General features: G+C 58.4%; 1 protein-coding gene across 2 annotated transcripts in view; it reads left to right on the plus strand.

The window, feature by feature from the left end:
• LOC111154661 (RAP1 GTPase activating protein) overlaps positions 1 to 15,260 on the plus strand; it is a 47,875-nt gene that overhangs the window by 16,522 nt on the left and 16,093 nt on the right. Inside the window, exons 2-8 of one of the 2 annotated variants that reach the window (XM_022514455.1) lie at positions 3,180 to 3,273; positions 9,450 to 9,485; positions 10,472 to 10,519; positions 11,754 to 11,792; positions 12,273 to 12,458; positions 14,575 to 14,678; positions 14,960 to 15,038. In XM_022514455.1, the coding sequence (XP_022370163.1) occupies positions 9,468 to 9,485; positions 10,472 to 10,519; positions 11,754 to 11,792; positions 12,273 to 12,458; positions 14,575 to 14,678; positions 14,960 to 15,038 (474 nt within the window). In that variant the 5' untranslated portion in view covers positions 3,180 to 3,273; positions 9,450 to 9,467. Of the gene's footprint in view, positions 1 to 3,179; positions 3,274 to 6,988; positions 7,064 to 9,449; positions 9,486 to 10,471; positions 10,520 to 11,753; positions 11,793 to 12,272; positions 12,459 to 14,574; positions 14,679 to 14,959; positions 15,039 to 15,260 lie in introns of those variants that run through there. The other variant, XM_022514454.1, reaches the window with a different exon arrangement.

A 15,260-nucleotide genomic window follows, 5' to 3' on the forward strand; every position in this document is an offset into this window, starting at 1 on the left:
TGGGGAAGAGGCAGGCTGAGTTTATTCATCCTTGCCAAATTATTTATTGAGGAACTAGTGTCTACTCAGAGTCAGTAGAGTGTAGCATTGGGGCACCTAGACTCAGATCCTCTGCGTTTCACTTACTGTCGGTGTGATTTTGGACAAGTTACTTAACCAGTCTGTGTCTTAGTGCCCCTCCTTTGAAAGAGTGAGTCCAAGCAAAGCAGTTAGAGCAGAGCCTGCCCGGGGCACCTGTGCCCAGTATCAGCCTTAGCTGTCCTTGCTGTTACTGTTACCACTGCCTCCCTGATGCGAGCGGCTGGGTCCGCCCGGGCTGTGAAGCTCAGATTTTGGGCTCTGGAGGGACACACCTGGATCCCAACACCTGCTCTCCCTCCTTCACTGTGTGACCCTGGGCAGGTTAACACACCTTGCTGCACATCAGCGTCCCCGTGTGTGATGCAGGCAGCTTTCCAGCACCTGCCTCCCTGGGTTACTGTGTTAATTGAGTGGAATCCTACAAGGCACAGGTGGGCTGTGGCTTTCGTGATTACTGTCCTTCTGCTCCCTCAGGGCTGGAACGGATTGGGGGCAGGAAGGGCCCAGAGCCTCCTGCTCTGTTCCCGTGGTGGAGCCCCTCCGGTCTCCTTGCCCTTTAGGACCTCAGCAATGACCTTGTAGGTGGAGGAGTTAGTTGCCTGGAAGGGGGAGGGAGCTGGGTACTGACTGGGAGGGGCCCACTCTAGCTAGCCAGGAACTAGAGAGTTGAGGGCCTTGGGGCAGGGTCCCCCGTGGAAGTCAGATTCCCCCCACCTTTGTCTTGAGACACCTCCCCAGCATGAGCAGTCCGGCGTGGGATGGGTACCTGGACATGGGGAAGCTCAGACAGAGGGTTCTGGAAGGGCAGGATGTTAGGGAGCTATTGCGGGACTGACCTGCAGCGGGACACCGTCTGAGCCTGGGGGCCTGGGAGGGGCAGACAGAAGAACACCACCCGAATAGCTCAATGGTGGGCAACAACCTCCACTGGGCAGCCAGATCCACACCAAGACCACTGTCCCCATGTCCCCAACACTATGGGGACCCAGCTTCCCCGGGGGCTGCAGCCCCAGCACTTCCTGGACCCTGGGCAGCCTCTGTTCTCCATGCCCCTGGCACTGACCTTTCTCAGTTAAGGGCATGGGCTTTACACTCGGGTTCTGTCTCCCACCTGCTAGGGGAAGTGGCTTCATCTCTCTGAGCTCCAGGGTCTCCATCTCTAAAAACAGGGATAAATAACGCCAGTGTCGCAGCACCGTGGGGAGGGTGTAAAAATGCTTGACCCGGCTCCAGGCCCATGACCCAGGGCTCGACAAAGAGTCTTCCGTGGAATTTGCCTGGGCCATTTCTGTGGGCCTCCCCCTACTCCTCTGGGTCCCGTCTCTCCCCGGGTCAGCACGCCTTGCAACCTACAGGGACCGAAGTTCAGGCTGTTTGCTCCACAAACCCCCAGTGCCTCCCTGCTGCCAACCTCCATCCATTCAAGGATTCATTCAATTATTTATCCGCTCGACCAATACTGAATGAGACCCTAAGTCGGGGACCCAGAGCTTACCATGAATGAATGAATACCGAAGAGTTCATTGAGTAAAGACTTACTAGCTGCCCAGGCTCTATGAGATTTTTTGGCAGCAGAGGCTGGGAGGGGTGTGTCACTGACTCCAGGTCACACAACAGGTAAGTGCCTGGGAACACCTTCCTCACACTGATGCCACGGCTTGCAATGCCACTGCCACCATCTCTGGTTTTCTGGATCAAGCACTGCTTAGTGTGGGCCCTTCTTTAAAGAAGCCAGCAGCCGGGGGCACCTGGGTGGCTCAGTGGATTAAGCCTCTGCCTTCAGCTCAGGTCATGATCTCAGGGTCCTGGGATCGAGCCCCGCATCGGGCTCTCTGCTCAGCGGGGAGCCTGTTTCCCCCTCTCTCTCTGCCTGCCTCTCTGCCTGCTTGTGCTCTCTCTCTGTCAAATAAATAAAAAATTAAAAAAAAAAAAAAAAAAGAAGAAGCCAGCAGCCAGAGAGGCCGAGAGGCATCTGATGTGTGCGGGGGGGCTGTGGACGGCTCCTCCAGACCGGTTCTCCCACGGGAGAGGCCGGGCTGAGGGGAGTCAGCGGGGGCAGGGGGGAGGTGGCTCAGAGGGTCCTGGGGTCTCCTTCCCCAGCCAGCTTCCTGCAGATCCTCCCCCTTTCAGGGTGTGGCAGTTCCAACTCTGCCTGACTCAAGCTCCCCGATCCTCAGCGGCCTGAATGACTCACTCTCTCAGGACCAGCCTCGGTGGATGGGACCCAGGCGGGGGTGCAGCCACGTCAGGGTGGCCCCAGGCAGCACAGGGAAGCCAGGCCTGCTTGCCCTGCCTTGGGCTTCCCGGGTCCCAGGAGCCACTGGGCACTTCCTCTCCCTGACCCCCAAGGTGGCCTCCCCAGCAGGCTTTCTAGGGTGACGGGAGCTGACTTCACCCTCACCAGACCTGCTTCCTTTCCTCAGGGAGAGGTGTGGGTGTGCGCAAGGAGGCTGAACTCGGAGTCAGGCCTCACGCAGCTGCTGGCTCTGCCCCTGACCAGCTGTGTGACCTCGGCATGCCTCTGGGTCCCATCTATTAAGAGGGAATGCCAGTGTGGTGAGGAGTCTGTGCCCTTAGGCCTGGAAAGAAGGGCTTGACACAGGGCCCGGCACACAGTAGGCCCAGTGGGTGTCTACGGTTGTTATTGTCACTGAGAACAGCAATAGCCCAAATGTTCTCTCCATCCTAAGGCTGTGTCTCCTCGAAGGCCCAGGGAGGGGTCTATAAAGGTTGAACACCCTGCTTAGGATCGAGGTCAGAGGACTCAGCCCTGTACAACAGCCCTCACTGCCCCTGCCTCAGTCTACCCATCTTCAGAATGGGCTGTGGATGTCCTCTTGGCTGGAGTATGTGTGTGTGGGGGAGGGGCTAACATAGAACTTGGGGAGAGACCCTGTCCACATCCCTGATCTCTGGGGAAGGAGAGCCTCTTTGGTCACCCTGCTCCAGAAGCCTCTCCTCTCCCTCTTCCTGGGGAAACCAGGACCCGCCTCCTTGTGAAATCTGTCCCCCAACTCTGAGAGCAACTCTTCCTCCCAAAGTCCACCCATCTCCCAGCTTGGGGCTCTCCCTGACCACAGACTCTTTCTGTCTTCCAGGAGGAGTGATGGGCAGAACCAGCGCTTCCCTCAGGCATTAGACCTGCCACGTGTGGACTTGGTTCCCCCCCATCCTGCTTCACCCTACCCCAAGGTGAGTGTCCCCTCCCCACTGCCCCTGCTCTGGAGAACCCTGGGGCCCAGAGCTCATTAAAAAGGACCACTGGACAGGGGTAAAATGTTCAAGCAGGTGCTGCTTAAGGTTAGCTCCACAAGGGGATGCCAGTCCTCACCCCTGGGTGGGTCGTGTGGCTCTGCTGGGGAGGGGGCAGAGCAGCTGGGAATAGACCAGCTGACCACCTTCATTATCAACATCACCGTCGGCCTCCTCATCCGCAGACTGGGTATGATGACAGCACCCGGCATGGAGCTGTCGTGAGGATTAAAGGAAAGAGTACCAATGAAACAGTCCATGCACGATATCCGGCATGGGGCAGGAGCTCTACAAATGAGATAATCAGAATCAAACGTTTGTCCGGCACTTGATTCATGCCAGATTTTGTGCTGGGCGCTTTGGGGCCAGAAATCAGTGTGACACAGATCCTGCCCTCAAGGAGCCAGAGTCCTGATGAGAGATGAGTAATTGAACAACCTAGCAGAACACCGGCAGCAACCACTAGAATTTACTGAGACTTACTGTGTGCCGGCTGGGTACTTAACGCTTTGCGGGCACTATTCCATTCCATCCTCCAACTCTAAGTACTATGTGATAGCTACTGTTATTAGTCCCATTTCGCAGATGAGAAGATCAAGGCTCGGAGACGTTAAGCTCCCTGCTTAAAGACACACAGGTTAGGATATGATGGGGTGTGACCCCATATCATAGGATACCATGCTGTGTGACCAGAGGACCTGGTACAGGTCATCAGCCTCACTTCTGCAGTACTTTTTGGTTTCTAAAGCATGTCCACAGACATCATGCCTCTTGGTCATTTCATCAGACCTTGGGGTAGGCATTCTCCAGATGAGGAACCAGATGCTCAGAGAGGGTTTCCCACGGTCACACAGCCAGGAAATAGCAGACACAGGGCCGGCCAAGGGCAGTGTACCTCTCCTGCTCCAGGAAGGCAGATGGCCAAGGACCTTAATCCTTGGGAGGGGACCACCACCTCCAATGGGGTCCCAAGTGGGTGTCCTAGGGCAGTGTGAGGGACTCCTGAGACCCTCGCCTGCTCCCCGTGTCTGGGCAAAAGCCCAAGATGGGGCCATGGGGATCCTGGGGCTTGGCAGGAAGGGAGCAACTTGAGGGAACCTGGGTTCATGAAGCCCCCAGTCCCTCTTCCCCTAAGCATACAGGAGAAGGTCTTGGTTCTCACCAAGGGCTAGGTGCCCTTGGACCATAGCTTCCCCTCCCTGGGCCTCAGTCTTCCTCTCAGGAAAATGAGGGTAGGAAAAACCCATCACTCAGTCCCACCTGCTCAGACAGCCTAGGGCTGCCTTTTGCGGATTAGCTCTGAGCCACCTCCTCTTGGGCTTCCTGGCCTCTGGCCAGTCAGACAGAAGCCTCCGTTTGTGCCAACGCTGCTCAGACGGTGGGCTCCAAACCGCTCTGCCCTGACAGCCCACCCCTACTCCAGAAGCAAGCCCCAGGCTGTGGATCACCCTCCTTTGATTGGGAGGGAAACCAGAGTACAGAGAGACTGAGCGATCCCCCTGGATGTCCAGTAAACCCATGGTGGGGCTGAGGGGACTCAGGTCTATGACACATTCTCCATGCCCCTCCTCTAGCACCCCTAAGTCTGGGCACATTTATCACGTGGATGCAGCCAATCTGAGGGACAAGTCACCTCCCTGTGCCAGTGGGCAAGTCCCTGCTCCCCTCTGGGTCTCAGTTTCCTCATCTGTAAGACAGAAGTGACAATTCTTTCTCTAGCCACCTTGCCAGCTTCCAGCTGGGACTAACTTTGGAACTAACTTTGGAACTAACTTTGGAAAGCAGAAACCAGGAAGCTCGGCAATGTTACATTCCCAGGGCAGGATGGAACTCCCAGGAGGGATATTGCCCTCTCACTGGAAAAACCACATTTGTACAGACACTGAGCTCTTTAGGGCCCTCCCACCCTGCCCCCCCTCCAATAGGGATTTCTCCACTCAGGAATTCAGGAATCTACACACGTGTACATCACAATCTACCCACGCCTCTGTCCATGGACACGTTCATCTGCAAAGGTATTCAGAGACATCCATGTGTACACAGGCCTGTGTATACAGACACCCATGTACAGACACGAATACAGACATCCAGGATGTCCACGACACGCAGCCACATCTGGTCCCTGAGTCACACACATACAGCTACTTGCACATGGGTGTACACCCTCCACTCTGCCTGTCACGTGGACGTCTCCAGTGATGCGAGAAGGTCTCACCTACTCCCACTGTGGGAATGGATGTTTTCTCTGGCTGCATTTCGATGGGTGCCCAGAAGCGCTCAGGCCTGGAAGCGCCTGCGTAAATCAATATTTGCTGCTGTTAATTATTAAAAACAAAACTACACCGTGTCTGGAACACACATCTCCAGAGTTCCCGCCGACTCCCCGGGCTCCAACCTGACCCAGGGCCAGGTCTGGAGGAAAGGAAGTTCCGGTGCCTTCCTTCCAGAAGCCCTTAGTCTTCTAGACGAGGGTGGTGGGCAGTGGCTGGCGGCTCCTCCAGGGAACTGAAGAGAGGCTGTGCCCTGAGCTGGTGGGCAGCCTTGCCCCTGCAGGCTCCAAAGCAGCTGGTGTTGACTTGGCCGCAGCTCAGGAAGCAAGTGCTGCTTTCCCAGTACCTGTCCGGGGAAGGGGTTCTGAGGGGATGGCCCTGCCCCTGCTGTAGAGGGACAGACCCAAAGCAGGGTCAGCTGGAAGGGCCTGCAGAGGTGGGAAAACTGAGGGCCTTATAGTTTACAGATGGGAAAACGGAAGCCTACGGAGGTGGCTGGGACTCACTCAAGTCCACTCAGCAAGTTGTAGCAAGGCCCTTGCTAGAACCCTCATGTCCTGACGTCCTTGGCAGTCCCAGTTGCCTCCCTCCTCCAGGATCAGGGCAGTTAGTTAGCATCGGGTGTGGGCACAGGATCTGAGGAAGGGAGGGAACAGGCCAGTCTCTGGCAGGCATTAGGAGGTGGGGGGAAATGAGGGGGGGAGAGCAGCTCCAGGCCTTTCCCTGGAGAACAGGGAACAGTTTCTGTCTTCTCCTGGCTGTGTGAACCTGAGCATGATATTTCACCTCTTAAATCAGTTTTCTATTCCGTAAAATGGGGCTGACACTCGTACGTCCTGGATTGTGGGAAGAGGTCATCCTTGCTAAGTACAACGTCAAGTAGATGCTCAAGGAAAGCCCTCTGTCTGCAAGGTAACCCTCTCCTCTTCCAGCCCAGCTTCACAGCCTGTCCCAAGAATCCCTGAGGCGGGGTAGCCAGAGTCCGGGAAGATAGAGAAGGCGAGGTAGGGGCGCGCCGAGTACAGCCTGGGTGCTCGGGGGCGGGGCGGGGGGGGTGCTCTAAGGGCCGAAAGCGTGGAGCACGCAGGCGCAGTGTCCGGGGACCGCGGGCCGGGGACGAGCCGCGCCGCGCCGGGGGCGTGGCCACCTATGTCCCCGCCCCGGAATTCCGAAGCCACGCCCCCGCGCCGCCCGTACCTGGCGCCCCGCCCCCTCCGGGCCCGGCTGCCGCGGGAGCCCAGCTCAGGCAGTGTGCCGCCGGGAGCCCGGAGCCCAGAGCGCGGAGCTCGGCGCTGCGGGGCCCGGGCCGGGGCACGCACGGGCGGGAGCCGGCCGGGCCAGCTGAAGCGCAGCCGGGGCGGGGGCCCGGCCGGGCCAGGCTCGGGATGGAGCAGCCGCGGCCCCTGGCGCCCCCCGGCCGTCCGCGGAGGGGCTCGCTGCCGGCTGGGGCCGGCTGGCAGGTGAGGACCGGGGCGAGGGCGGCCTGGCCGAGGGGGTCCGCTGGAGCCGGCTCAGCCCGACTTCCTCGAAGCTGGGAGACTCTGCCCCAGCCAGGGCGGTGTGCGAGGCTCCGTCATGGAGGGTGTGTTAGCTTCTGGGCTGACAGCCGGGCACGGCGGCCACAGGGCGCAGCCCTGCCCCGGGGTCCTGGGCCTTGGGCTTTTTCTCGAGCCACCCCCGGATCGGAGTGCCCGTGGTGGCACGGTGTCTCTGGGCTACCGCGGCGCTGTGTGTGCGTGCGTGAGTCGGCGTGTCTGTCAGCCTCGGGACCACTTCGCCGACCCCTGCCCCCTTTAGGAGGGGTCTGAATGTCCCAGTGTAACTTTGCGGGGTGCTCTGAGCCACTTCGCTCAAGGTCTGCCATGTGGCTGGCGTCTGCTGGCCCGTGAGGCTGTAACTGTGGGTGTCACTTGTTGCTGTGTGTGCTCCCTGGATGACAGTCCCATGTGTCAGTGTTTATGTGGCTGTGACTCCGGGTGCATTGTTCCTGGCCATTGTTCCCTTGGGTCACCCTGAGTGGGGCGCTCTGGGGGCCAGTAATGCACCCACATCACTGCCAGGACCATGCGGGGCTGAGATTGCGTGGCCCGAGCACAGATGCCCCTGTTGCTGTTGGGCAGGATGTTGAGTTAACTGGTGTGTTTGTCTACCTGAACTGCAGGTGTGGCAGTGTGGCTGCCTGGGGAATTGTCCCTTCCAGGCTCAGAGTGTTGGGTGTGGCTGTAGGTGACCGTGGGTCGGTGTCTCCCATGGTCTCTCGTAGTGCATTTACAGGGTGGGTTCTGCGTCTGGGGACAGGCCCTCCGAGTGTGCACATGGAGTGTTTGCGTCTCGTCATCCTCACGCAGTGTGTGCACGTGTGATGGGTGGTGTGTGCCCCAGCGGGCATGAGGGGGAGTGTGTGTCAGCCCTTCAGACCTGTGCCCCCACCCTTGCTGATGAACCACTTGCACAGTGGCTGTTCACTGTTCTCCCCCTCAAAACTCACTTAATGTGGGATCAAGTCTGTCCTGTCTGTTACCAGGGTGCGTGACTCTGTTAGGGAACGGTGAGCTTGTACGCGGGACTGGGGCTCCGTGGCTCAGTGTCCGTGAACACAGCTGCCGATGTCTGCGAGTGCATGCTATTGTGTCTCTCGGCACACAGATGTGAGAGTGGTTTTGTGGGTTTGTGTAGCTTCGTGTTCCATTACTGATGTGCGCCTCTACACAGGTGTGGGTTGGCATCTGTGTGTTCAGCCTTGCAGGACGTGGACCTGTGTGTGAGTGGGTGTGCTGTTGTGTCCTTTAGGACATTGCCATGTGTTACTTGTGTGTTAGCCTATGGCTCTGAGGCTCCGAATGGGTGTGCACAGACCGTCTGGGTTTGTGTGGGGGGGTGCTGATTTATGTGTGTTTACTTTCTTTGGTATAGTGAGAGTGTGTTTAAATATTGGTGTACAAGGCTGTGTGTGTTCAAGCAAGAGAGAGAGAGAGAGAGAGAGAGAATGTGTTTCCTGGTGCACAAGCCTACAGCACACGCGTGTGAGCTCAGGCGGTGCCCCCACCGGGCAGCAGGAGCCAAATGAGTTGAGGCCTTGGAAGTGCTGGGGGAGGGGCACTATCATGGAGACCCTGGGGGCATCCCAGGCCCAGCCCCCAGCCCAGCCAACGGGCAAGGATGCTGCCTTCCAGGAAGGCTTGTAAGGAGTTGGCGCTGGAGAGCCCAGAGCTGCCAAGCACGGCTGGCAGAGGCCCCGATTAACCCTGTGTGGCCCTGGCTGGTCTTCGGAGAGGCCGGCTGCAGTGGGAGGGGCGAGGGGATGCGTGTGGACTCACACACAGCTGTTGAGCTGATGGGACATCCCAGCACTGTCTCCCCCAACAGCACCCCCCTCCCCCCATAATGCTTGCAGGGGGGTGGGGTTGGGGCCTTCTTCCAGGAGGGGTGGGTGGAACCACAGACCCTCCTGAGAATCCCGCTGTGTCCTCTGTGGGGCTGGGACTTGGGATACTTGGCCCATCCTGGCACTGCCAAACATGCAGTGACATGGGAGAGACCTGTCTGTCCCCGAGGGTCACGTCCATCCGTGTCTGAGGCAGCAGCCTCCTTACTCTGGGAAGGGGACTGAGTGGGGTGGACTGCCTGGGAAGGGGCCTGGGCCCTGTGCTGACTTCACAAAGCAGTTGGTCGAGCTCTGCTGGTCATCTGCCCAGAGCTCCCTTCTGCACTGCCCTTTCCACTCCCTCTTGGTGCTCAGACAGGCCCACGGGGGTTGGTTAGAGTTGTGGAGACTCCTTGGGGACTTAGTGGGATCAGCTGGGCCGACACTGAGGACTGACCTGCCCTCCTCCCTCTCTGTTGCAGAACACAGAGCTGTTTGAGATGATTGAGAAGATGCAGGTGAGGTTGGCTCTGTTGCCCATTTGGGGGAGCCACAGAAGGAGCTGGGCTGGGGTGGGGGCCCTTGCTATATGTCCAGCCCTATTCCTCTCTGAGGATGGGCCAGGAGCCCCCAGCAGACTGTTCTGCAAGGAGGTGGTAGCAGGGCATTGTCCTGAGCCCTCTCTCTGGGGGTCCGAGTAGAGGATGGAGGCTGGGAGTGCTAATTCCCTGTTTGACACATGGGCCCAGACCCCACTTGTGTCTCCCCTGCTCCCATCCCTGTGTAGGTCCCCAGCAGGGCTGGGATCAGTGGCTCATCCCAACTCCCCCCCCACCCCCATATACACCCCCAACCCCCAACACACATTCACACACATTTCCCATCTGCTAAGAGGCATCCCAGGCTCCGCAGACCCCTGTGTAGGATGGCAGGAGGGACAGGTGCCAGGGCACAGGGCAACCCAAGGCTGTGCCACAGGCAGGGGGATGTGCCCCACCCCCTCTGCCTGACCCCTGTCCGCCTTGCACTCCCAGCCCTGGTCTTCCAGGCCTCTGTCCGGTGCATGGGTACGTGCTGGGAGGTGGGCAGGGGCGTGGGGCAACTTGAACAAAGCTCAGGAGCTTTCCCTCCAATGTCAGTTCACCCGCCCTCCAAACCCTCTCCTCTGCCCCTTCCTATTTCTCTGCCTCTCTCACTTTTTCCGTCTCCACCTGTCCCCTCCTTTCTCTCTTTCCCTCTGTCCCTTTCCTCTCTCTCCTAAAACACACATCTTTGTAGATGCAGTGGCCTCCCTCCCACACTCACACACTAGCACGTGCAGGCCCCCACCTACTCCCAGTCCCAGCGGCACACATTCCCGCACAGAGCTCCCAGCACCCTGCCCCGGGAGTACCCCCCCCATGGCCAGGCTTTCCCCCTCATAGGGTGTCAGCCTCCAGTGGGGTGCAGCACTGGCCACAGGCATGGGAGGGGTAGAACGGGCTTTGTTACCTTCTCTCTGCAGGGAAGCAGGATGGATGAACAGCGATGCTCCTTCCCACCACCCCTCAAAGTAGGTTGGAACCATGGCCCCACCCCAATTTTCTGTGGCTTTCTGCCCACGCTGTCTGCTTCCTGAGCAGCCTCTCCAAAGGGCTTGGGACCTGGAAGGGATGGGGAGACTCCCTCCCCAGGTGTGATCAGCCAGTTTCAGGAAAACTCAAACCCAGGACCCAGGTGGCTTCTGCCTGGGAAGGCTGATGGGAGGGGAGGAGAGGACAGGAGGAGGTGGGAGGGGTAACCTTGTTGCCCCCCCCAACCCCCCCACCCCTTCCTCCCTAGCCTACTGTGAGGAGACAGACAGGAGGCGGGGGCTGGAAGGAGATGGGAGGAGGCTCTTGTTTAGACTCAGAATTTTCTTTCTTTCTTTTTTTTTTTTTTTAAAGATTTTATTTATTTATTTGACAGAGGGAGATCACAAGTAGACAGAGAGGCAGGCAGAGAGAAAGAGAGGGAGAGGGAAGCAGGCTCCCTGCTGAGCAGAGAGCCCGATGCGGGACTCGATCCCGGGACCCTGAGATCATGACCTGAGCCGAAGGCAGTGGATCAACCCACTGAGCCACCCAGGTGCCCCTAGACTCAGAATTTTCTTGTGGGGGAGGGGGGCGGGGGGGTCGCACCTCCCCTGCAGATAGGCATATGGTTCTGTGGTTGATTTGGGACCTCAACAATCCAGAAGACTGGCAGCTGGGCCTGGGGGGTGAGGGCGAGGTGGGCCCAGGGCTTCAAGGTGAGGGTTGAAGGGGAAGTTCATGGGCATATGCCTGACACTTTGTCCAGAGCAGGGGTTCTCCAAGTGGGGTCCTCAAACCAGGGCATCCCCATTACCTGGGAGCTTGTTAGAATGTAAATTCTTAAAAAAAAAAAAAAAAGTAAATTTTGGGGGCCCCACCCAGACCCTGGGAAACTGGGAGGGTGGGGCACGGCAGTGTGTTTAAGGAGCCCTCGAGGCCATACCGATGCACCGAGAACCACTGGTCCCAAGGTTTCCTCCGGGGAGGCAGTGAGCCTTTTTTCCAAGGCAGAGAGAGACCCAGAGGATGCTGCCAGCAGCAGTGAACTGAGTGTGCCTCAGCCTCTGCCTCCAGGGGTCACCCCAAGGCAAGCCCTGGGGAGATGCCCCGGCCCCATCCACACTCCCAGCCCAGATGGCTGGCTGAATGATGGAGCATTCTGGAGAGACTGGAGGTGAGTCAAGGGTAAAGACCCCACCCCAGCTGGGTCTCTGCCCTGTTTGTGTTTTGTAGACGGAGGAGGACTACATTCCCTACCCGAGCGTCCACGAGGTAACAGGCTCGCCCCTCTGAGCCCATCCCTGCTTGGGGTCCAGAGGTGCCCACGAAGGGAGTCTGGATTCTCAGGTCCTCCTCCCTGCCAGGAGCCTGATCACAGGCCTTGCTGTGGGCACCAGAGCCTCAGCTTACTGGCCCAAGTGTTTAGAACTCCTATGAACCCTTAGACCTCTAATCCAGATCTTCCAGCCTCTCGGCCAAGGTCATGCTCCCAGCACTACCTTCCCCCAAGTCCTCATCCTTGGAGACTGGAACCCCATGCGCCCTGGGTCTGTGCCTGTAGTAGGACGAGAGGGGCTGGAGCACGTCTGCTGAGGGGGGTGGATGTAAGCCCTGGGGTCCACATAAGCTCTGGCTCGTTCCCTGGCACTCCTGAGCCATGGCAGAAGGGGCCCAGTCTGAGTTGGGGGGGGCGGTGTCCCGGGGCCCTGGTAGGGTGCAGTGTGGGTGGTTTTTACCCGAGTCCCCTTTCAGGTCCTAGGGCGAGAAGGACCTTTCCCCCTCATCCTGTTGCCCCAGTTCGGGGGCTACTGGATCGAAGGCACCAACCACGAAATCACCAGCATCCCGGAGACGGAGCCGCTACAGTCACCCACGACCAAGGTGAAGCTCGAGTGTAACCCCACAGCCCGCATCTACAGGAAGCACTTTCTTGGCAAGGTGGGTAGCCCACTGGTGATGGTGCCGGGCCTGGGAGGCAGCCAAACCCATGAGCTGGGGCTGGGTGTTAGTCCCCGAGTCCCGGGTCTCAAAACATTTGTGGTGGCTTCACACATTCATTCAACAAACATGCATTGCAAAAGGCAGCATGGTGCCATAGTTAGCAGCAGAGGCGGCACCACGGCGTGACCCTGGCTCTGTCACTCGCTACATGAGACATTGGGCAAGTCACTTACCAAACACCCCCTCCCCCATGCCTCTGTCTCCTTGTCCATAAAAACGGAGATGGTGGTGACACCCACCTCATGGGGTTGCTGTAAAGCCTTAACGACAGCAGTGTTTGCAAGGTGTTTAAAATGGTGTCAGGCATAAAGGGAGGCCTCAGTCAATGTTGTTGGCAAGTAATGAGCACCAGCTGTGTGCCCAGCCCTGTTCAGGGTACCAGGTATGCAGCAGCAAAGGGAACAGACCCAGACCCCACCCTCAGATCAGGGCTGGAAGAACAGTGCCATGGACCGATGCAAACCCTTGTCGCATCTCCACCTCCAGAGCAGGGGTCCTGCCCGGTGACAGCTTGTCAGAGTCAGCGGGTGAGACTCTGGGGGCTGGAGGGAGGTCACACGCTGGGATCGTGTGTGTCTGGCTCCATGCCAGATGCTGTTCTCTGTGCCAGTTTGCAGCCCAGGTGGTGGGGAGAGATGTGGGCTCTGGGGTCTCATGGCCTGTGTGTGCATCTGGGCTCTTCCATTTCTTGACGGTGTGACCTTAGGTAAGTTACTTAACCTCCCTGAGCCTGTTTCCTCATCCATAAGAACGTGGCTCGTAGAAGCATGTGTAAAGCTCACTCACGCTGGGCACAGAGTGAGTACTTAATCAGTGTTTGCTGTTACTACAGCTTCCTAATTACTCTGTGAGATCAGGATCATCCCAGTTTTTACAGAAGAGGAAAACTGAGGCTCATAGAGGTCAAGCGTCTTGGTCAAGGTCACACAATTATCGAGCTAGGAACTGGACCTAGCTCCGGCTGACGTTCCATTAAAGGGCGCTGGGAGGGGTCATGCTTCCAGCTCAAGGGACTTGAAGACCTCAGTGTGGCCCTTTGCCAAGTGCCTGCCACTCCGTCTGCAGTTGGTGCCAAGCATTTGGGGGTTTCCATCACTCTGTGCCCGGCCAGGGCTCAGGGGGACTTTCAGCTCCAGGTCAACCCAGATTGTCCCCGAGCTGCGGGTTTGTGGGGGCACATCCCCTGCCCCTTTCTCCACCTGTCCTCTGAGCACAGGTGTTCCTGTTTCAACAGGACTTAACTTCGGGATGACTCCTGTGGCGGGTGTGGCCAGGAGCCAGAACCACTCCCAGGGCCAGGGCCAGCAGGGGGCGCAGAGCCAGGCTGGGGAGAAATATCTTGGTGTTCTGGGCCTGCCATTGACCTCAGGACTTCCCCGTGCGGAGGTGCCAGGCCTGGGCTCCCCTCTGGGGGGACCATTCCTGTCGCAGCTCCCCCTCAGTCCCGCTGTGGTTTTTCTTCCCAACCCTGTGGCTCCTCCAGGTGAGGAAGGAGGGTGGGAACCTGCCGGGTCAGCCGCCCAGTGTGTTTATGAGATGTTTCACTTCCTGTTTCTCACGGGCCCTGGCTTCAGGGACCACAGATCCACAAGCTGAGCAATCAGTCAGAAGACTTTTATAGAGCACCTACTGTGTGCCCAGTCTGAGAAGAGCAAGGGCTGGGAGACAGGTATGCAGGTACAAATGTAGTTCTGACTCAGATGAGGGCCCAGACAGCCAAAGTAACTACAAACGTGCAGTGAACACCTACACTCTGCAAGGCTGTTTATCTCTTCAGTCCCTGCGCCGTCCTACAAGGCAGTTGGCCTCCCATTATTCAGAGTGGGAAACTGAGGCACAGAGAGGCAAAGTGACCTTCTTAGGCTGCCCAGCTGGCAAGTAGCAGAGCGGGGATTTGAACACAGGTCTATCTGATACCGAGTCTGCCATCACTCACGACACCTGCTGCTTGGTGAAGGACCCCCATCTGGGAGTGAGCTGGCTTTCTGGCCTGGTTTCTGGAAGCCCCAAGCTCAGCTCTACCCTCTCTCCCGGCCCCCGCCTCCCACCACAGGAGCATTTCAATTACTACTCACTGGACACTGCCCTGGGCCACCTTGTCTTCTCGCTGAAGTATGACGTCATTGGGGACCAAGAACATCTCCGGCTACTGCTCAGGTGAGGGTGGGCCAAGGGGACCCGGCGACAGCAGGAAGAGCTGGGGCCTTACAGCCTAGAAGCCCATCTCATTGAACCCACTCTTCTCATCAAGGCCCAGTGAGGCCAGGGAGTTGCCTGAGTTTGCTCCGCAAACCAGCCCCCGAGCCAGGCCAGGCCCCATCATCACCTCTGGTCCTCCCTCTCCCTGGAATATATCCCCTCCGGGCTGACTGTGCAGAGGGGCTCTTCCATCTCTGTCTCCTCTGCCTAGCCCCTCAGTGTGGGCTTTCTCCTCCCAGGACCAAGTGCCGGACACACCATGATGTCATCCCCATCTCCTGCCTCACTGAGTTCCCCAATGTGGTCCAGATGGCAAAGGTGAGGCCTGTTTGGGCACCCCAAGGGGGCACACAGCCAGGTGCAGCTTTGCCAGTGCACTGTCCTCTTGAGCCCCATGTCCAAGCCCTGCCTGCTGCAGTCCTGTCTCTGAGGTCCCACCTCCCCTGTGTCCCATGACGCTGGCATGTGGCTCTGTGGTTTGGGCTCCTGTCCCCGGCCCGTGTGCTTTTCGGTCACTTTAGAGCACCTTCGGATACAGGG

Source organism: Enhydra lutris, unplaced genomic scaffold, assembly GCF_002288905.1.
Source record: "Enhydra lutris kenyoni isolate GAN:26980312 unplaced genomic scaffold, ASM228890v2 scaffoldscaffold38, whole genome shotgun sequence".
NCBI classification, from domain to species: Eukaryota; Metazoa; Chordata; class Mammalia; order Carnivora; family Mustelidae; genus Enhydra; species Enhydra lutris.